This window comes from Pristiophorus japonicus, chromosome 2 (assembly GCF_044704955.1).
Source record: "Pristiophorus japonicus isolate sPriJap1 chromosome 2, sPriJap1.hap1, whole genome shotgun sequence".
NCBI lineage: Eukaryota > Metazoa > Chordata > Chondrichthyes > Pristiophoridae > Pristiophorus > Pristiophorus japonicus.
Genome location: NC_091978.1, coordinates 285,203,434 through 285,226,155, shown reverse-complemented (window position 1 = coordinate 285,226,155; position 22,722 = coordinate 285,203,434). Strand labels below are relative to the sequence as shown.

The 22,722-nt window shown below is 45.1% G+C and overlaps 1 protein-coding gene and 1 pseudogene across 7 annotated transcripts in view; both read right to left on the bottom strand.

The window, feature by feature from the left end:
* Positions 1–22,722, bottom strand: part of LOC139233945 (uncharacterized) — a 926,529-nt gene that overhangs the window by 118,792 nt on the left and 785,015 nt on the right. Inside the window, exon 19 of one of the 7 annotated variants that reach the window (XM_070864660.1) lies at positions 12,858–12,919. The exons of the other annotated variants lie outside the window; for them this stretch is intronic. Coding sequence (XP_070720761.1) covers positions 12,891–12,919 — 29 coding nt within the window. The 3' untranslated portion in view covers positions 12,858–12,890. Of the gene's footprint in view, positions 1–12,857; positions 12,920–22,722 lie in introns of those variants that run through there. 7 annotated transcript variants of the gene reach the window in all.
* LOC139233936 (DNA polymerase epsilon subunit 3 pseudogene) lies at positions 5,373–5,901 on the bottom strand (annotated as a pseudogene).

Genomic DNA, 22,722 nt, shown 5'->3' with positions numbered 1-22,722 from the left:
TAGGGAGAGCCTGGTTTTGAGTGCTCTCTTCATTAACAATTCTGCAGGGGGAGCCCCAGTGAGTGAGTGGGGTTGCGTCCGGTAGCTGAGCAGAACCCGAGATAAGCGGGTCTGCAAGGAGCCTTCTGTCATGCGTTTCAAGCTCTGCTTGATAGTTTGGACTGCCCGTTCCGCTTGACCGTTGGATGCGGGCTTAAACGGAGCAGACCAGACATGCTTGATGCCATTGTGGGTCATAAACTTGATTAATTCCGAGCTGGTGAAACACGATTCATTGTCACTGACAAGGACGTTGGGCAAGCCATGGGTGGCGAACATAGCCCGGAGGCTTTCAATGGTGGCAGTGGATGTGCTGGCTGACATGGTTACGCATTCAATCCATTTAGAGTAAGCATCCACTACAACTAAAAACATCTTTCCGAGAAAGGGGCCAGCAAAATCTACGTGGATCCTGTACCACGGTTTGGAGGGCCATGACCACAGACTCAATGGAGCCTCCTTTGGTGCATTGCTCAATTGTGAGCATGTGTTGCACTGATGTACACATGACTCTAAGTCCAAGTCAATTCCAGGCCACCAAACATGCGACTTGGCTATAGCCTTCATCATGACTATGCCTGGGTGGGTATTGTGTAGGTCGCGTATAAACATTTCCCTGCCTTTTTTTGGCAAAACCACGCAATTACCCTGTAAGAGACAATCCGACTGGATGGACATTTCATTTTTGAGTCGATGAAACCGCTTAATTTCGTTTTGCATTTCCCCGGGAACGGCCGACCAGCTTCAATTGAGGACGTAACTTTTTAACAAGTGATAGCACAGGATACAGGCTGGTCCAGGTCCTGATCTGGCGAGCAATGACGGACCACCCCTCGCTCTCAAAAGCATCCATGACCAGAAGCAAGTCTGCAGGCTGTGCCATTTCCACCCCGGTAGTGGGCAATGGTAGCCGACAGAGGGCATCAGCACAGTTCTCCGTGCCTGGTCTGTGGCGGATAACATAGTCATAGGCGTACAATGTTAGTGCCCATCTTTGGATGCGGGACGAAGCATTGGTGTTTATACCTTTGCTCTCTGAAAACAGCGAAATGGGCGGTTTGTGGTCAGTTTCAAGTTCAAACCGAAGTCCAAATAGGTATTGGTGCATTTTCTTAACCCCATATACACATGCTAACACCTCTTTCTCGACCATACTGTATGCTCTTTCAGCCTTAGACAGACTTCTAGACGCATATGCACCCGGTTGAAGTTTGCCCGATATATTGGTTTGCTGTAATACACAGCCGACCCCGTACGAAGATGCATCACAAGCTAGCACATCGTTTACACCAGTCATACAGTACAAGTAACTTATTAGAACAAAATAGGTTTCTGGCCTTCTCAAAGGCTGTCTCTTGAGATTTACCCCAAACCCAGTCATCGCCCTTACGTAGCAACATGTGCAATGGTTCCAGCAAAGTGCTTAACCGGGTAGAAAGTTACCAAAGTAGTTGAGGTGTCGCAGGAATGAACGCAGCTCCGTCACATTCTGTGGTCTGGGTGCATTCTTGATGGCCACTGTCCGAGTCTGTGGATCTGATGCTGTCTGCCGCAATCTTTCTCCTCAAAAATTCGACCTCTGGCGCCAGGAAAACACACTTGGAGCGTTTCAGCCGGAGTCCCACTCTGTCTAGTCGACTTAAAACCTCTTCCAGATTGTGCAGGTGCTCGGTGGTGTCATGACCGGTGATCAGGATGTCATCTTGAAACACAACGGTGCGCGGAACCGATTTCAGCAGACTCTCCATGTTCCTCTGGAAGATGGCAGCAACCGAGCGAATTCCAAAAGGGCACCTGTGGTATATAAACAGTCATTTCTGCGTGTTGATGCATGTCAATCTTTTCGAAGGTTCAGCCAGCTCCTGTGTCATGTAGGCGGAGGTTAGATCCAACTAGGTGAATGACTTCCCCCCCCCCGGTAACATTGCGAACAGGTCATCCGCCTTGGGTAGCGGGTACTGGTCTTGTAACGAGACTCGGTTGATCGTTACCTTGTAGTCTCCGCAGATTCTGACCGTGCCATCGCTTTTCAACACCGGAACAATCGGACTGGCCCACTCGTTGAACTCGACTGGCGATATGATTCCCTCTCGTTGAAATCTGTCCAGTTCTATCTCGATTTTCTCCCTCATCATATATCGATGCACTGAGCCCTGTGGCACCCCACTAGTCACTGCCTGCCATTCTGAAAAGGACCCATTTATCCCGACTCTCTGCTTCCTGTCTGACAACCAGTTCTCTATCCACGTCAGTATATTACCCGCAATAGCATGTGCTTTGATTTTGCACACCAATCACTTGTGTGGGACCTTGTCAAAAGCCTTTTGAAAGTCCAAATACACCACATCCACTGGTTCTCCCTTGTCCATTCTACTAGTTACATCCTCAAAAAATTCCAGAAGATTTGTCAAGCATGATTTCTCTTCATAAATCCATGATGACTTGGACCGATCCTGTCACTGCTTTCCAAATGCGCTGCTATTTCATCCTTAATAATTGATTCCAACATTTTCCCCACTACTGATGTCAGGCTAACCGGTCTATAATTACCCGCTTTCTCTCTCCCTCCCTTTTTAAAAAGTGGTGTTACATTAGCTACCCTCCAGTCCATAGGAACTAATCCAGAGTTGATAGACTGATGGAAAATGATCACCAATGCATCCACTATTTCTAGGGCCACATCCTTAAGTACTCTGGGATGCAGACTATCAGGCCCCGGGGATTTATCGGCCTTCAATCCCATCAATTTCCCTAACACAATTTCCCGCCTAATAAGGATATCCTTCAGTTCCTCCTTCTCACTAGGCCCTCGATCGCCTAGTACTTCCAAAAAGATTATTTGTGACTTCCTTCGAGAAGACAGAACCAAAGTATTTGTTCAATTGATCTGCCATTTCTTTGTTCCCCATTATAAATTCACCTGAATCCGATTACAAGGGACCTACGTTTGTCTTCACTAATCTTTTTCTCTTCACATACCTATAGAAGCTTTTGCAGTCAGTTTTTATGTTCCTGGCAAGCTTCTTCTCGTACTCTACTTTTCCCCTCTTAATTAAACCCTTTGTCCTCCTCTGCTGAATTCTAAATTTCTCCCAGTCCTCAGGTTTGTTGCTTTGTCTGGCCAATTTATATGCCTCTTCCTTGGATTTAACACTATCCTCAATTTCTCTTGTTAGCCACGGTTGAGCCACCTTCCCCTTTTTACTTTTACTACAATTGCTGAAGTTCATCCATGAGATCTTTAAATGTTTTCCATTGCCTATCCACCGTCACCTCCCTTACGCCACAGTGGATGACAAACTGCATGATTTTGCTAATATCTCCAGCACCAGCCTGGAATGAGCCAGACGCATAAAAGTTCATTGCCACGATCATCTTCATAGCCACTGGCAATGCGGTTCTTGCTCTGGTCTGAGGTTGGGGCCGCGGCTGCAGCAGTGGGCAGATTTCAGTGAGGATCTTCTTAGTGAAGCACAGATGTCTCAAACATTGGTCATCGTTATGTTTCAGGTAGGAGATTTGCTCTCTGAGCATCCTGGGCTGATTTGGTTTCCTGCTGAGAGCCCTTCTCCCTCCCCACCTTCCTCCTCTTCGAGCAGCATCTCCTCTTCTTTGTGGCCTCTGCTCATTCTCCAAGTCATGCTCAATCCAACGGGAAGGTCTACGAGTTCACCCATGCCTGGGAGCAACTGGTTTATGCAGAGGTCTTGAAGTCAGCAAAAAGTACTTCAGCCCCTGCTAACCACTTCCTGTAGACTTTTGAAACATGAAACAACTATGGATGGCACAAAAACATATAGAATTGTAGCAACAGACAGTAGAAACCAACCAGCAACTAACCTGAAAATAGTTGATGATCCCTTTAAATAGCGCTGGTGGGGGGTTCCTTCCTGCTGCTTAACGTGTGTTCTCGATGCGAGCTTAAGAGAAGGCATTGGCTAGAGCGTGGAGCTCCAAAATCGCAGCAGTGGCATCAAATCAGCATTGCACATTGATTGACGTCATGATCTGTCTGCTCTACATACTTCCGCGGACATGAACTGCACGCATGCTAATGCCTTTACCAAGATGGAGTCCGGCGGGCTTCGCATGTGAAGTACGCGTGCGTGCCATAGATGCTATTTCAGGTCCCTAATGCACTTGTAGTGCCCAAAGAATGGGCGCTACTAAGCCTAATTACTTGCTCGAAATCTTTTTGGAGCATCACGGTTCCTACCTTTCCACCATTTAAAGAAATACTCAGATCTATCCATTTTTGGTCCAAAGTGGATGATCTCAAACTTATCTCCGTTGAACTTGATCTACCAGTTTTGCCCACTCATTTAATCTATCATTGTCTCTTTGTAATTTTATGCTCCATCTATACTACTTACAGTGCTACCAATCTTTGTATTATCGGCAAATTTGGATATATGGCTCTCTGCTGTGATAGAAACATAGAAACATAGAAAATAGGTGCGGGAGCAGGCCATTCGGCCCTTCAAGCCTGCACCACCATTCAATATGATCATGGCTGATCATGCAACTTCTGTACCCCACTCCTGCCTTCTCCTCATATCCCCTGATCCCTTTAGCCGTAAGGGCCACATCTAATTCCCTTTTGAATATATCCAATGAACTGGACTCAACAACTTTCTGTGGTAGAGAATTCCATAGGTTCACAATACTCTGGGTGAAAAAGTTTCTCCTCATCTCGGTCCTAGATGCCTTACTCTTTATCCTTAGACTGTGACCCCTGGTTCTGGACTTCCCCAACATCGAGAACCTTCTTCCTGCATCTAACCTGTCCAATCCCGTCAGAATTTTATATGTTTCTATGAGATCCCCTCTCATTCTTCTAAACTCCAGTGAATATAAGCCTAGTCGATCCAGTCTTTCTTCATATGTCAGTCCTGCCATCCCAGGAATCAGTCTGGTGAACTTTCGCTGCACTCTCTCAATAGCAAGAATGTCCTTCCTCAGATTAGGAGACCAAAATTGCACACAATACTCAAGGTGTGGTCTCACCAAGGCCCTGAACAACTGCAGCAAGACCTCCCTGCTCCTATACTCAAATCCCCTCACTATGAAGGCCAACATGCCATTTCTTTTTCTTTTGAATGCATTATTCAAAATTCAATTTTACAAAAAGATCACTCAAATGATTAACAAAATAGAAAAGATTTCAATTTCACCCAACTATACAAAAACAAGCAGAGAGGGAGCACAGTGCAGCTCCACTGCTGCCACCTTTGTGCTCCCAGCTCAAATGGTACAAAACCCTTCAAAAAGATGCTGAAGAAGTATACTGGGATAATCCTCGTGATCACGACCAATCTCCAAACACCGCATTGTTCTCAGTCTCTTTAGTCACGTGTACAGCATTAGCAGGCATCTCAGTTTTCCACATCCTCTTCCTCGTTTTCTATCTCCTTTTGGTCATCATCTTCCACCATTTTCACCTCTTCTGTATTTTCCTCGTTCTCATCTTCCTTTCTCTTGTCATGTTCCTCACTCTCGGGCTTCTTATCTTTTTCTTCTGTTCTGAAGCTTCTTTCTTTCCTCTCTGCTCTCGTTTGTGAGCTTCCAATGCATCTTTCAGTGGGCTAATGAAATGATCAAGCTCCATCTCTTCCATTGCTGCAAGCACATCAGAGGCACTCAGCGTTTTCCTCTTGCTCTTCATTGCAAAGTTATTTGCGCAGGAGGTTGCATAAAGAACAAAGACACTAGCTGCTCGGGATATTGCGCTGCAGGCTTCCTTTGAGATGTTCACTCCATCTGGAAGCGCCTCTTTAATAATCCTGTTAATGACCACATTCGGCAGGTTCAAGTCTTCTGGTCTCTCGGCCATCTTTCTTACCTGACCACTCACTGGCTCGAGCGCCATTTGCTTTCTTTACTACCTGCTGTACCTGCATGCCTACTTTCAATGACTGATGTACCATGACACCCAGGTCTCGTTGCACCTCCCTTTTTACTAATCTGTCACCATTCAGATAATAATCTGCCTTCCTCTTTTTGCCACCAAAGTGGATAACCTCACACTTATCCACAATTATACTGCAACTGCTATGCATTTGCCCACTCAGCTAACCTGTCCAAGTCACCCTGCAGCCTAGAGTGAGTTTATTCCCACTCTTCGCTTCCTTTCTGCCCATCAGTTCTCTATCCACGTCAATACATTACCCTCAATCCCATGTGCCTTAATTTTACACACTAATCTCTTGTCAAAAACCTTTTGCAAGTCCAAATACACCACATCCACTGGTTCTCCCTTATCCACTCTGCTCGTTACATCCTCAAAAAATTCTAGAAGATTTGTCAAGCATGATTTCCCTTTCATAAATCCATATATATGTCATTAATAAATATAGTGAATAGTTATGTGAATAGTTATCCTTGTGTGACACACTAGTCACTTTCTTCCAATTCATGCACATACCCATCATCTCTTCTCTCTGTCTTATACCATCTAACCAATTCCCTAACCAGGTCAATAATTGACTTCAATTTCATCAGCTTTAATTTGCTAACAGTCTCCTAATCCTTATCAAATGCCTTCTGGAAGTTGATATAAACTACATTCATAGTTATTCCCCTGTCTACTACTTTAGTTACTTCCACAAAAAAATCAATTAGGTTTGTTAGACATGACCTACCCTTTGCAAATCCATGTGGGCTCTCTCTAATCAGCTCAAATTTCTGTAAGTGCTCAGTTGCTCTGTCCTTAATTATAAATTCCAATAACTTCCCTGCAACAGATGTTAGACTAACAGGTCTATAATTTCCTGATTTCTCTCCCTCACCTTTCTTAAATAATAGAGTTACACTTGTAATTTTTTCAATTGGTTGATTAGTTATGAGACTTGTTTGCTTTTGTGTGTGAAAACACCATTGGCACATTACACAGGAATGGTAGCTGAATGACGTTTTTTAGATCACACCTCTTTTCCTTGCTGCTTGCTGGTTGTATTATTACACATTTGGTTTCTCAGCAGTTATGCTTGTTGTTGCTTGCACAGTGCAAATTTTCTCCACTTTAAGGTTTAGATAACACCTTTTCTTTCCCTCCTCCTACGATATTTTGGCTATTAGTTTTCATGCATTTCAGCTGCAAAAGCTTAAAAAGTGCCAATACACGTCATTAGCATGCATTAACATATATTATCCACCTTTAGAATAATTTTTCTAATTGACTTGATTTTCATAAATCTATCGCATTTCAGCTTAAAATAGCTGATGTGAAAAAAACACAATTTTCTCCCATCATATAAATACTGTGCCTTTGCACTTGATAAACATTGAAATCTTGGAGAATAAATCTCTTTTATAAAGTTTTTTTTACTTAATCCAACTTTACAAAATACAACTGGGCACAAACAAGTAAGGGAAGAAAGAAAAACTAGTGAAACCAAAAGAAAACAATGGGTGCGAATAGGTTATGCCACCAGATCAATGGACTGGGAGATCTAAAAAAGAAAGAAAGACTCGGATTTCTATAGCGCCTTTCACAACCACTGGATGTCTCAAAGCGCTTTACAGCCAATGAAGTACTTTTGGAGTCTAGTCACCGTTGTAATGTAAGAAACATGGCAGCCAATTTGTGCACAAGCAAGCTCCCACACACAGCAATGTAATAATGACCAGATAATCTGATATTGTTATGTTGATTGAGGGATAAATATTGACCAGAACATCGGGGATAACTCCCCTGCTCTTCTTCGAAATAGTGACATGGGATCTTTTACATCCACCTGAGAGAGCAGACTCGGTTTAATGTCTCATCTGAAAGACGGCACCTCCGACAGTACTGCACTGGAGTGTCAGCCTAGATTTTTTTGTGCTCAAGTCTCTGGAGTGAGACCCACAACCTTCTGACTCAGAGGTGAGAGTGCGAACCACTTTTAAAAAAATATATTAATATTTATTGAACATTAAGAACATTTACAACATCGTGATCATTCCATTGTATCATACAAATCCATTTCCAACACATATTAACAGCAAAACCTGAAGTTTAATTTGTCTCCTGTAACATATAATAATCTATTGTACTTTACAAATTGATCATAAAATACTATCTTTAGATTCTTCTCTGAATAAAACAACCACAGAGCCTTATAACGATCTTTTAGTTTATATTTAAAATACAATTTTAGGTTTATTTTCCTCCCCTTACTAAACAGAGCATTCCTTCTTTGCACAATCACCAATGTAGCCAAACTGAACATTAAATTAATTGCCGCTCCACTACACTCGGGCAGACTCTCCTGCAATCCCCATCTCAAAATTGAGTCCCATGGGATTCCCATTCTCGCTCTTCGATCCTCACGCAGCAAGAAAACCTCACACAACATAGTACTTAAAATCCTTTAACTGCGGACATAACACCAAGAAATTGGACAGAGTCTCATCCCGTGTCCCACACACTGGGCAAGTTGCCACCTCTACTCGCCCAATCTTACATAAGAGTGTCATAGTAAAAATCTGATTATGAGCCAATTTGAAATACTGTTTAATCCACTCTGGACATTTAAAATTAGCCTACATTCCCTTCCAAATCCTGTTGAAGTCCAGCTGTGGGTAGATACTCTGCCAAAACTCATGACCAGCAGGTGTCTTAAATCTCCATTCTCTAAATACCCCATAGAAATCTCGAGTATTACAGTTGTCAACTTGGATCAACTCCTCCCCTTTCTCCAGCAGAAAGCTTGGAAAAGCGGAACGCATTATACCTCCTTTGGAGATTTGTGTATTTATTTCTTTCATCTAATCCTGTGGCATTGTCCTCAAAATCTTCTCATACATGATCTTAATTGCTTTTTCATCTGCCTCCTGATCCTCCTCCCAAACCATGTCCCTCACGACCGCTTCCGGCAACCAACCTGGAATCACCTCATATAATACATCTTTCACATATATAATACCAGCATTTATAAAAGCTTGATTAAATAATACCTCTCCTTCAATGTTGATCCACCTGTTCAAAAATAAGAACTCAGCACCTTTGGGCATAAACTGCACACTTTTTAAAAATTGGGCCCAAGTGTGTACAACTCCCTTATAAAACGTAAGGAAAGGTTCAATCGATTTCAAAAACATACTGTTGTATTTCATATAAAATATTCCCTGTCCTCCTATCCCACTTAATTTAAAAAAATGCAGGAAACAACTCTTCCATAGAAACATAGGGCCCAAGTTTCCGCCCTCTGGAAAAACGGCACATCACGATAAGGTGCGCCGATTTTCTGGAAGATAAAGGGCACCGAAAACTTATCTTGTGATTCTCCGGTCTCCTCAGGACGTCTTCATGCTCAGCGTGGTGCAGCACAAGGGGTCAGGGGCGGAGCCAGGTCCCGGCGCTGAAAACAGTGCCGAGACTTCTGCACATGCGCGTTAGAGTGTGCGCACATATGAAGTAGCTCCTCACCCCCGCGGCTGCGTGGGAGGGGCCCGACCCAAGCCCTGGCCGAATGGGCTCACAGGACAAAGATCGGGACTCGGACCTCCCTCCTGTTCAGCTGCCTCCCCTCCCTCACTCCCGTTCAACCTTCCCCCCCTCTTCTCCCCCACCTTCTCTCCCCCCCTCTTCTCTTCCCCGCCCCCTCTTCTTCCCCCGCCCCCGTCATTGGCGGGGCCTGCCCGGCATCTCGCTGGGGGCGGGCCCCACCCAAAGTGTCGGCGGCGGCCCAGCCCGTTCAGCCTCTCCATGCCCTCCCTCCCGTTCAGCCTCTCCCCCCCCTCCCTCTTCTTCCCCCCTCCCTCCCTCCATGTCGCCTGGCATTTCGCTGGGGGCGAGCCCCCGAAGTGTCGGCGGCGACGGCAGCCCGGTCCGGCCCATTCAGCCTCTCCCTCCCTTCTCTCTCCTTCCCTCCCTCCCCTCTTTCCCTCCCTCCTCTCTCTCCCTCCCTGCCTCCTCTCTCTCCCTCCTCTCCCCCCTCCCCTCTCCCCCTCCTCTCCCCCTCTCTCCCCTCCCCTCTCCCCCTCTCCACCCTTCCTCCCTCCCTCTCCCCCTCTCTACCCTTCCTCCCTCCCTCTCCCCCTCCCCTTCCCCTCCCCTCCCTCCCTCTCCTCCTCCCTCCCCCTCCCCTTCTTCCCTCTCCCCCCCCACCCCTTGCTGTCAGAAACACAGAGACAGTGACAGAGCCAGAGAGAGAGAGACACTAGGGGGTGGTGGGGGGGGGGGGGCATCCCAGCACACTGTTGGAGGGTTCTCTGTGCTGCAGTAGGTGAGTAGAAATAATGTTTTATTTATTGATTGATTTTTTTAAAAAAATTTATATTTAATTTTTTAATTTTTTAAAATTAATTTATTGGTTGATTTATTGATTTATTGATTTATTTATTATTTATTATTGATGATGGCTCTTTATTTGTAAAAGTGAAGTGTTTAATGTTTGTAAACTTCCCTCCTCCCCCCCCATCTTTCGTTCCCTACGCCTGATTTATAAGTGTAGGCAAGGTTTTTCTGAGTGTACAAAAATCTACACTCTCTCCATTCTAAGTTAGTTTGGAGTAAGTTTTCGCTGCCTAAACTTGCAAATCAGGCGTAAGTGGCTGGACATGCCCCCTTTTGAAAAAAAAATCTGTTCTAAAATGAAACTATTCTAACTGACTAGAACTGGAGCAAACTAAATGCTGAGAATTGCAATTTCTAACATGCTCCCTTCTAAACTAGTTGCTCCAAAAAAATAGGAGCAACTCAGGCCGAAACTTGAGCCCATAGAAACAACTTGTATTTGATTTCTGACGAAATCTCTTCACCCATTTAATTCTAAAGGCTTTTTTCTTCAAATCATTATCTGGGAAATTGAGTTTTCCCTGATTTCACTGTCCAATGATGGTATTGTAAGCAACCAAGGCAGGTTTCCCTTCCCATAAAAACCTCACACAAACCTCTCGGATAAACTGTTTCGCCCACTCACGAATGTCCTCCACTGTCAATAAGTACCATAGTTTAGATAACAGGAGAGCTGACACCACTGTCGCTCTTTCTTGCACTTTCAACCACCTTCTTTCCCATCTTCCCAAAATCTTTTTAATTTTCATAACCTTTGGTTCCCAATTTAGTTGATCCACTTCATCCCTATCCTTCTTGCACCCCACATGCACCCCCAGAACTTCTAAAACCTCCAACCACTCCCCCCTACTCCTTCCCACAACCAGGCATTGGAACTTATTATAATTTATTCTGGCTCCTGAAACTCTACAATAATCCTCCACTACTCCCATAGATTTCCTCACTGACTCCCCATTTCTCAAAGTTAAGGTCGGCTCATCTGCTTATTGCCGGAACTGGGAATCACAATCCCAACTACGCCTTGTTCCTTTCGCATCATGTAACCTAATGGTTCTGCTACCAATGTTTACAACAATGGGGACAGAGGACAACCCTGTCTCACTGACCTCTGTATTGGAAAATACTTGGATAAAAAAACATTATATTTAACACAGTTAAATGTGTTTGACTAAAAAATCCTTATGAATGAAACTTTTCGCAAAACTAAATGCTTCCAAAATCATCAATAAAAACTCATGAGAGTCTCTATCAAAGGCTTTCTCTTGATCCATCTTTAGCACATAAGCTTCCCTCTCACTCTCTTTCATGAGCTCGATCACAATTCGGATTGAGACCACAGAGTCAGCGATGTCCCGGCCTATGACTCCATATGACTTGAGCAGGCAAAACTATCTGCGGCATCACCTCCTTCTTACAATTTGTCATAACCCTCGCCAAGATCTTATAATCCACATTTAATAATGTGATGGGCCTCCTGTTCTTCAGATTCCTTCTATCGCCTTTATTTTTATAAGCTAAGCTTATGATACCTCTCTTCATAGATGGGGCCAAGCTTCTCTCAGTTTTAACATCCTTACAAACCTCTAAGACCAGTGGATTAAAAATCTCTAAAAATTCTTTATAAAATTCTGCACTTAGTCCATCGGACCCTGGGCTTTCCCCCCCTTCATTCCACTTATTGCTACTTTTATTTCGTTAATCCTACTTTTTTGTCATACATGCTTCTCTCATCCTCCTTTAAACCCTCTTCAATAAAATCACTAACCTTCTCCATCGCCAATTTGGAAATGTCTTCTTTTGTATATAACCCTTGATAAAAGCTACTAGCCATCTCCATAATCTCCCCAATTTCATTAATGATCTTTTCCCCAAACTTCAACTCTCCAATTAATGATAACCTTTGTCGCAACTTCTCTTGCTCTAGAAAATATCTAGTGCATCTTTCTCCCTCCAGTGCATCTTTTGCCTTTGCGTGGAGAATGGCCCCCTTGCATTTTTCAGCTTGCAATAATTCCCACTCTTCCTTTAAAACCTTCCACTTAGTCCATGCTCCCTTATCCACTCCATCAACTGCTTTACAGATATCTGTAAACCTTCTGTTTATATTCTCTTCTTGATGCCGGTTAGCTGTTGCTCTTTCTTTCCCATAACGTACCGAAAAAACTTTTACCTCATATTTGAAACTGTCCCACCAAACTATTTTTTCTTTCAAGAATAAAGGTTCCTTCTGAGCATTCTTTATTATATTTAAAATCCCTTCTTTAAAAGCCATTTCTTTCAGGTATTGATTGTTTAAAATCCACACCCCTGGACCGATGTTAACTCTGCTGTTCCTAATAATAAGAACCAAAGCCGAGTGGTCACTAAAAAATATTTTTTATAATAAATCTCCATCACCTCAGAACTTAACCCGTCCCGCATTAACACAAAATCTATTCGGCTCTGTTTTAAAATATCACTCACACAACCTCTTCTGGAGAATTCCCTTTTTACGGGGTTCCGATCCCTTCATAAATCTCTCAAATTTAAATTTGCCATCATTTTTATAATCATCTCTCTGGAGTTATTCTTACTGGTCATCTGGGTTGAAATGTCCATCTGAGATAAAAAAATACATTAAAATCCCCCACTATACAAAGTTTTTCCATCTTTGCCACTTCTGTGAATAACCATCGAAAAAACACGACGCTTGCAATGATCATTCGATGCATAGATATTAAAGAGATCACAATTCAATTCATCCATTTGCATCTTTAGCTTTAAAAATCTCCTCTCAGTGTCCTTCTCCACCAATGCAACGTTCTCTTTTACGGATGAACTCACTAAAACAGCCATCCCTCTATAGTTATTGCAAGTGTTTGCGCAACTTGCAAACACTTCTCCTTTCCAAACCTTCTGAACTCTTTCTAGGATATCCTCATCCCAAAAGGTTTCTTGTAAACACAACAGGTCAGTGCCTTTAAAACACTGCAACAACTGCTGCAATTTCTTCTCCCCCCTCAGTCTGTTCACATTAATCGACACCAATGTAATCATTGCTCCTAATAAAAGAAGTGTGCCTGATAATCCCCCATCATCATTTAATCTCTCGCTCTTCCCGCCTCACATGCTCCTTCCCAACCTTTTGAGCAGCTGTTGCTTTCTCCTGCAACCTCTGACTCTTTCTCACCTCCTTTTTGAACTTTCCCTGCAGTTTCAACCTTTTCCTTACATTAAATTTAGGCCGCAGAACTGCCCCTTCTCCCTACTTCTGCCCCTCACTAACCTTTCCCATTCCACATGATGCCACCCCCATCCCCCACTTCCATGTTTCCATCCTCGTTGTAGGAAGTAGGCACCTGCAGAATATATCAAAACACTAGGCATTAGGCACCTGCTAAATATATCTAAACTCATATAAGTTTAAAATGGCCACACATAAAATGGCTGCCCAGGCATGATGGGAAATCAGGTAGTCAAGCTGTGAACTATTGACTGTGCAATGACCGAGCAATAACCCTGTGAGGCCCACTACCAGGAATGCCTTGGATGCAGGATAAGAATAATAAACCAATTAATTCCCCAAGAAGAAAGAGATAGGAAGAGAACCTATCTCCTGTAACAAGGTCATCAATCAGCCCGAGCTGACAATAACCGAACATGTAGTTCCTGAGACACCAGGGGAATTCTATTGGGTTAAAAGAACCTATATGTAATCTATAATCGTTGTGATTGGCTTGTGTCCAGCCGTGATGGGCTGAGTAACTGTAGTAAACTGTTTTAACTGTTGTAAAACATATAAAAGTCCATGTAACCCTTTGTTCTGTGGAGAGAAGCCTGGATTCAGTCCTGAGACTTCCTCCCCGCTGAGCGTTAATAAAGGCCGCATCTGGCGTTGAACCGACTCTGAGTGTTGAGTGATTCTTCTGAGAAAACATTCACACTAACAATCCTCATATGACTCCTCACTCACGAACTCTTCTGTAATCTCCCATTCTTGTTCCCCGTCAGATACAAAATCTCACTTAAGAGAGTCTTCCTGCTAACATGGTTTCTCCAACAGTGCCACTCCCTTCGGCCTCACCTCCACCACTGACCCTTGCTCCCCGTTTCTTCTCTCTCTGGGATAATGGCGAGTCTCCACCCATTTTGCTCCCTTTTGCCGTCTTTGTCTCCCTGTTCTCGTCCTGCTGCCCCTTTAAGGCTCCTGCCTCTTGCACCCTCTCCTGGTCTTGTCCCCTCCTGTTCCCCAAGATGAGCAACTCCCCATCTCACTTTGGAGTACTTACACCCCGCACCCGTCTCTGCTCCCCCCACAAATACCCGAGCCATATTATGGCTCGACTCTGTTCTTGACCCGTGATGTCCTCCGCTGACTTTGTCCTTTTCCACCATACTTGGTGTGTTTTCCACCATCCCCATCCTGTTTTCTGCTCCGCAATTTTCTGCTTTTTCTTGCGCTCTTTCCTCATTCCGTTCGGCGGCTGTGTCCTCCGACTGCTTTGCTCTTCTGGCCACTCCACTCACACCTCCTGCTCCTTCTCCCATCTCCTCGTCGCTCAGGGAGTTTCCTTCTGCCTCACATTCACAGCGGGTGGGGCCTTTGCGACAAACCACACAGCTCCCTGCTTTGCAGTTCCAAGCGATGTGTCCGGACTTGCCACAGTTATAACAGTACAGGTCTGGACAGCTTCTTACTAAATGGTCGTGTCCATTTACAGTAATAGCAAACCTTCACCTGGTTATCATGCAGAACCTGGAAGTACTGCACTCCTTCCATTGTCTCGAATTTCATGCTTAGGGTAATGACTTCACCCCGTCTGGGAATCGCACTTTTACATAATGGGTTCCATCGGCTACCTGCGTTCCAGGATAGTATCTCCTCTTTATTACTGAGCGAAGTTTAATGTCCCACGACTCCAACTTTTTTATCAGCACATCGTCCTCTACATAAACCGGCAGGTTTAAGAATGAAACTACCACCTCTTCAGAATATAGCAAAGATACATCCAAATACTTCTCACCAACCTTCATGCTCAGTAAAAGTCTTTCCACCTCCTCGTGGCCACTGACCGTTACTTCGAATGCAACATTCCGCTTTGGTTGGCAAGCAAAGCAACTACCCTCTCCGCAGTCCTCATGTACTGCCTGGATGATATCCCAAGCTAGCATCTCCTTATCCTGTCAGTGAACCACCACCGTGTTTTCTTTTCCAAACCTCCTGGGGTCCCAGCCCAAATCTTTGGGCCTTTTATTCTCCCTTCTCAAGACATTCTCTCCCCTGATTAAATTCATACTGGGAGCATTGTTCTCTAAGGGGCCCGGCACTCCAGGCCCCTCAGCAATCATTTGTCTGATGTTTATGGGCAAAAAAGGCTCTAAAATTTGAAAAAAAAACACCCCAAAAACTCACCACCAACTTTTTACTCCTCCCACCTAGAGAGTGCTGCCCACTGAGCCACAGCTGACACTTAAGACAGATAGGAGGAAAACACTGTAACATTGAACAGAGTCCAAACACCAGGATATAAAGAGCAAGAGTCAAAAGAATAACAACATAAGTAGAAGGAAGGAGAATGCAGGGAAGGAACTCAGAAAACCTTTGTAGAAAGACAAGGAGGCAGCAAGGTAAGGGGGCAGGGCAGCTGTTATAGTTTGGCTGGAGCAGGCTCAAGGGGCCAAATGGTCTACTCCTGCTCCTATTTCTTATGTTCTTTTCCCCAACACCTCTTTATTCTCACAGTAAAAAAGCAGTTGCCATGAAGTAGAATCCTCCTTATGCTTTCTGTGAGTGAGATGGCATGCCATGGCACTAACATGTATCTCTTAACTATTGCATTTTGCACCAGAAACCACTTGTGACTCATGGCACTTTACCGGTGTTGATGCAGAGCCCATCTCAATGTTTAAAAGGGGAATTTGAAAGTTGCTTGAAAAAAAAGGAGTATCAGAAGACTTGGAAAGTGAGATTAGACAAAAAGGCTGATGCAAAAAAACACATGAGGAAGACTTACATAAGAACATAAGAAATAGGAGCAGGAGTAGGCCATATGGCCCCTTGAGCCTGCTCCGCCATTCAATAAGATCATGGCTGATCTGATCATGGGCTCAGCTCCACTTCCCCGCCCTCTCCCCATAACCACTTATCCTCTTATTGTTTATGAAACTGTCTATTTCTGTCTTAAATTTATTCAATGTCCCAGCTTCCACAGCTCTCTGAGGCAGTGAATTCCACAGATTTACAACCCTCTGAGAGAAGAAATTTCTCCTCAGCTCTGTTTTAAATGGGCGGCCCCTTATTCTAAGATCATGCCCTCTAGTTCTAGTCTCCCCCATCAGTGGAAACATCCTCTATGCATCCACCTTGTCAAGCCCCCTCATAATCGTATACGTTTCGATAAGATCACCTCTCATTCTTCTGAATTTCAATGAGTAGAGGCCCAACCTACTCAACCTTTCCTCATAAATCAACCCCCTCATCCCCGGAATCAACCTAATGAACCTTCTCTGAATTGCCTCCAAAGCAAGTATATCCTTTTGTAAATATGGAAACCAAAACTGTCATGTTTGCAATTACAATGTAACACCACTGTATTACTGTATACACTCAACTCAGATGCACACCTTGATCACAGGGGGTGAACTTGTGGGAGACACTCCTTACCTGATCACACAGGTATATAAAGGGAGGTCCCACGTAGGGTCATCACTTCTGAAGTCCTGTAATAAAGAGTCAAGGTCACAGAGTGGCCTTGTCCCTGGAATGTGCCTCGTGTGGTTTTATGCTGTAGAGTAAGGACTTTACAAAAACTGCACGCAGTATTCCAGGTGTGGCCTCACCAATACCTTATATAACTGTAGCAAAAATTCCCTGCTTTTATACTCCATCCCCTTTGCAGTAAAGGCCAAGATATCATTGGCCTTCGCGATCACTTGCTGTAGCTGCATACTATCCTTTTGCATTTCATGCACAAGTGCCTCCAGGTCCTGCTGTACTTTGAAATTGATGGACAAATGGCCCGTTTCCATACTGGAATTTTATATACGATTCTACAATTTCTGTCCATTTTGAATTGTTACCACACTGTCAAACCACTATGGAATCATCGAAATTTATGGCAGGCCAAAACTAATACATTTATTTACAAGTAAAATAATACGCAGAAGCAGTGAGAAATGGCAAGTTGTTGATGATATAATATTTAGAAAGCAATGAAAAAATGAATCAGTCTTAAGGTAATAAAACACTCTTTCTGGAATGTATTTCTTATACAGTTCATGAGACAAGCTTGGGATGAAACAGCTGCAGACGTTTCACCAAGCAATGGTTGTACTTGGATGATGTGAAGTTCATGCACAACTGCCTATTAAACTGAAGTGAAACTAAAGTTGAACATATATAAGCAAAACTATAAAGGTAAAAAGAAGTTCCAGCATGTACCTCATCCATTGCATGACTACATGTTGGTTATTGTTTCTCATATATACAAATGTCTATACTTAACTTAGCAGTTCTCCTCATGCCACTAAACCTTTTCCCCATTTGCTTCCAGGTATGCCGGGGACAAAGCCCGTGTGAGCAACGACCCCCTAGTACTTTTGTGGAGCTAGGAGGAGCACTCACAAAAATACAGTATGCAAAAGGTTTTGAGGTTGTGTTTGGAGTGGCCCCTTTAAGGACCACTGCTTCAGCTGATCAACTCCATGACACACCTTGACTGTCCGTTTGAGCTCGTTAAACTTCTTACTGCACTGTGTGTGGGTCCTGGGGAGCACAGTGCAGCCCATGACTTGGTGTGCCACTTCCCTCCACATAATCCGGCAGACTTATGGCGAGGATCTCCTGCCAATTGCCGGGTACAGGATGACCTTCCTTCTCTCCACCGCTAAAACCAATGCCTCCAAAGCTTCATTGGTAAACCTCAACGCTCTCTCCCTGTGTCCATGTGTTCCTTAAAAGTGCAATCGGGGTCCTAACCTTCATTCCTTGGGAGTGAGCTAAATATGAGCCTTCACCACTTCTTGTCACACCTTTTTAACATCAGTCAACCTGCATTTGGTTCTCCACTTGAAGTTTCAGGAATCTTACTAACTTACTCTTTGGGGGGGATCTTTAGTCCCCTAGAATGGATGGCTTGGGAGGGGGTAGAGTGGGAGGGCACCCGGCTCCAACGTACCCATTTCCAGAAACGTACTCGTCGATGTTGGGGAATTTCTAATTGGATGCGGGTGGGTAGGTATTGGTGCATTTAATGTCCTTAGGAGACTTTAATCAGGTATTAATAAATTGTTTTTAACTAGGTTCCAAATTGTACTTGAGCAGGACGGGTTACCCGGCGCTCAGAAACTGACAAGGGAAACAGAGTCATGATTGAGCAGCAGCTCCGGTGGGTATTTAAACTTGTTATTGTCCCATCTGAATAAAACCTCACTTATTGCAGCTGCTGCCTCTGACAAAAGTCTGGAAGAGAGTGCTTGTGTGGATACACCTTTTTTCAACCTTGTAGGATTTCAAATTGACAAGGTCAGGAAGGAGGTGCCATGGATGTATTGGACAGCACACCAGATGAAGAAGACCATCACCATGCAAGGTAGCGATGACGTGCCTTGCTAGGTTCAGCAGGTGCACAGGAGCGAGGTCCACTGGTGTGCAGGTGGAGGAGGACAAACGGGCTCATCGCTCATCTTCAGATGAGGAAAACATAGAGGAGGAGGAGCAGGAGGATGAAGATGGAGTACCGAATGCCAGACCAGCCGTTTATATTGCTGTCAGGGTTGCCAGGGATATACTAATATCTCAAAGGTTCACCAAGTGTCAAACATAACAAATGAAATCCCGCATTCTGCTCCTAACACCAGCACCATCCCCCATTCCTCCCTTTGCACCTAATAGTCCTTTGACCACTCGTCCATCCATTGCACATCTGCCCAAGGGGTCCTGGGATGCTTTGCCATTCATCACGAAAAATGTGAAAGGGCGAGTTGGCCCTTGGGATGCAATAATGGACACGATATGGAAGTTGTGCAAATCATTAAATTTGGGCTTGAAATTTGTTATAACCAAGAAATGGGCAGTGTTTAGACTAAAAGTGCTGAAGTAGCATCACCTGAAAATCATCTAGGATGCACGTAAAATTCATCCTCATTAAAACGATGGCAGTCATAATTCTCGTCTAAAACCCAAGTTCATTGGCGTTATATTGAAAAGCTGGACCAATATCAGGAACAGTCTAATTGCAAGTAATGATTGCCATAGACTTTTTTCATTACTTAAACGGGAGGTCCATTGATGCCGCAGTAACATATTCTCACCATTGTTGGGTGTTCAGCTGCCTCAACAACCATAAAAAGGACAAGGAGAAGGAGCACTTATTTACAAATCCTGATGACAGATCACTGTCTCAGGGAGAGAGCGCTGAGGTTTACCGATGAAGCTTTGGAGGCATTGGTTTTAGCAGTGGAGAGAAGGAAGGTCGTCCTGTACCCGGCAACTGGCAGGAGATCCTCGCCATAAGTCTGCCGGACTATGTGGAGGGAAGTGGCACTCCAAGTCATGGGCTGCACTGTGCTCCCCAGGATCCACACACAGTGCAGTAAGAAGTTTAGCGAGCTCAAACGGACAGTCAAGGTGAGTGAAGGCTTCAACAAATGCTATATACCACCATCTGTACCACAAGCTTCACACACTGCTCAATGCATCACACACCCAGCACTCACCCACCAACCATCTCTACCTTGCAACACTCACACCCACATCTCACACATTGCACACAATGACAGCTATTGAATTATGGCAGGCACAAAGGTTATTAGTTATTAGAATTCATGTGATGTATGATACGTTTATAGATACATTTATTAATTGTGTTTCGAATATTTTGTGGTGACTCTCATTTCACCTTTGCATCCAGGAGGACTTGTGATCTGGCGTGAGACAGGGATTATATGATGGGGATGAGATGATCCACGGGGATCTGAGATTTCATTCATGTGAATCGGAGTCTGATGAGTTTGATGAGCCGGTCATGGATAGCCCCTCCTGTTCCTCCTCCTCGGCTGCCTCATTGTCCTCCTGAGGTGGTCTCGCAATCCCTGCTTGCAAGGGCTGCGCCTTCATGATGGCCAAGTTGTGCAGCATTTTGCAGACCACCACGAAACCAAGAAATGGGGCACCTGCTCTGGCGAGTACTGGCGGGCTTCTCCCGAGTGGTCATGGCAGCGGAACTGTTGCTTCAGTAGGCCGATGATCTGCTCGATGATGTTCCAGGTGGCAGCATGGCTCTCATTACATGCGTGCAGGGCACATGTTGGGGTTGCTGAGGGGAGTCATGAGCCAGATGGAGAATGGATCACCCTCGTCTTTGTGCAGCCAGCCACGAGCTTAATGTGGTGTTTGGATGAGTGCTGGCACGTTAATCTGCCACAGGATGAAGGCATTGTGGCTGCTGCCAGGATAGCGGGCATTCACAGTGAGGATTCGCTGTGTGTGGTCGAACACCAACTGCACATTAAATGAGTGGTAGTCTGCACCATCGGGTAGCCCACTATCCTGGAAAAGCCACATGGATGCTTGTCCTGCTTCTCTCTGGTGATCGGGAAGCCAACGTAGTCCCTTCTCCTGCTGTCGACAGCCTCAGTGACTTCCCGGATGCACAGATGCAGCAATGGATGGCGAACTGTGAGATGTTAGATATGTCTCCTGTTTCAGACTAGAAGGATCCATTGCCAAAGAAATTAAGGGTCACGGTGACCTTGATTGCCACTGGGAGAGCCGTGGTCGCCCTGGTCTGAGGCTGGAGGTCTGGTTGCGGGAGCTGGCAGATTTCTGTGACCACCTCCTTGGTGAAGCGGAGTCTCCTAATGCACTCCTCCTCGCTTAATTGAAGGTAGGAGAAGTACTGTCAGAAGACCCTAGGACGGTAAGGCCACCCTGTTGAGAGCCCTGATGACCCTCCTCCCCCTGCGCACATGTTCCCGTCTTCTCACTGTCTCCACTCTCTCCGCCATAGTTCCTGGAGAGCGAGGTCCACTGCCAGTACAGCCCCTGACTTGGCTGCGCTTTTCAGAAATAATTATGGAGTTTTGTACTTGCCAGAGCACTCCCTGATACCAAAGGTGACCATGAAATGGGGTTGGGGGTAATATATTAGCATGGATAGAGGATTGGCTAATTAAAAGGGAACAGAGAGTCGGGATAAATGGTTCATTCTCTGGTTGGCAACCAGAGAGGCGGGAGTCGAGAGAGACAGCGGCCTATAAAAGGCTCAGCAGTCCGGGGAGTCGAGAGAGGCGGGAGTCGAGAGAGGCGTACCTGTGCAGCTCCAGCTGGGAGAGAAGGCAAAAAAGAAGTAGAAAGAAATCAAAAGGTGACGTCACAGCCAACGTGGTAAGTGATTGGCTGCTGATTGGTGAGTAGTTTTTCTTTTTCTTTATTAGTCAGTAACTTTTAACATTGTTGTCGGCAATTTAAGTGTATCTAAGGGTTAAGTCATGGCAGGACAGCTCGGTCACGTGATATACTCCTCCTGTACCATGTGGGAACACGGGGACAACACCAGTGTCCCTGACGACTACATGTGCGGGAAGTGTGTCCACCTCCGGCTACTGACGGTCCGCGTTGCGGAGTTGGAGCTGAAGGTGGATTCACTCTGGAGCATCCACGATGCTGAGAATGACGTGAGTATCACGTGTAGCGAGTTGGTCTTACCGCAGGAGAAGGGTCCACAGCCAGATAGGGAATGGAAGACCAGCAGGAAGAGCAGTGCAAGGAAGGTAGTGCAGGGGTCCCCTGTGGTCATCCCACTGCAAAACAGATACACTGCTTTGAGTGCTGTTGAGGGGGATGACTCATCAGGAGTGGGCAGCAGCAGCCAAGTTCATGGCACCGTGGCTGGCTCTGTTGCACAGGAGGGCACGAAAAAGAGTGGGCGAGCGATAGTGATAGGGGATTCAATTGTAAGGGGAATAGATAGGCGTTTCTGCGGCCGCAACCGAGACTCCAGGATGGTATGTTGCCTCCCTGGTGCAAGGGTCAAGGATGTCTCGGAGCGGGTGGAGGACATTCTAAAAAGGGAGGGAGAACAGCCAGTTGTCGTGGTGCACGTTGGTACCAATGACATAGGTAAAAAAAGGGATGAGTTCCTACGAAATGAATTTAAGGAGCTAGGAGCTAAATTAAAAAGTAGGACCTCAAAAGTAGTAATCTCGGGATTGCTACCAGTGCCACGTGCTAGTCAGAGTAGGAATCGCAGGATAGCTCAGATGAATACGTGGCTTGAGCAATGGTGCAGCAGGGAGGGATTCAAATTCCTGGGGCATTGGAACCGGTTCTGGGGGAGGTGGGACCAGTACAATCCGGACGGTCTGCACCTGGGCAGAATCGGAACCAATGTCCTTGGGGGAGTGTTTGCTAGTGCTGTTGG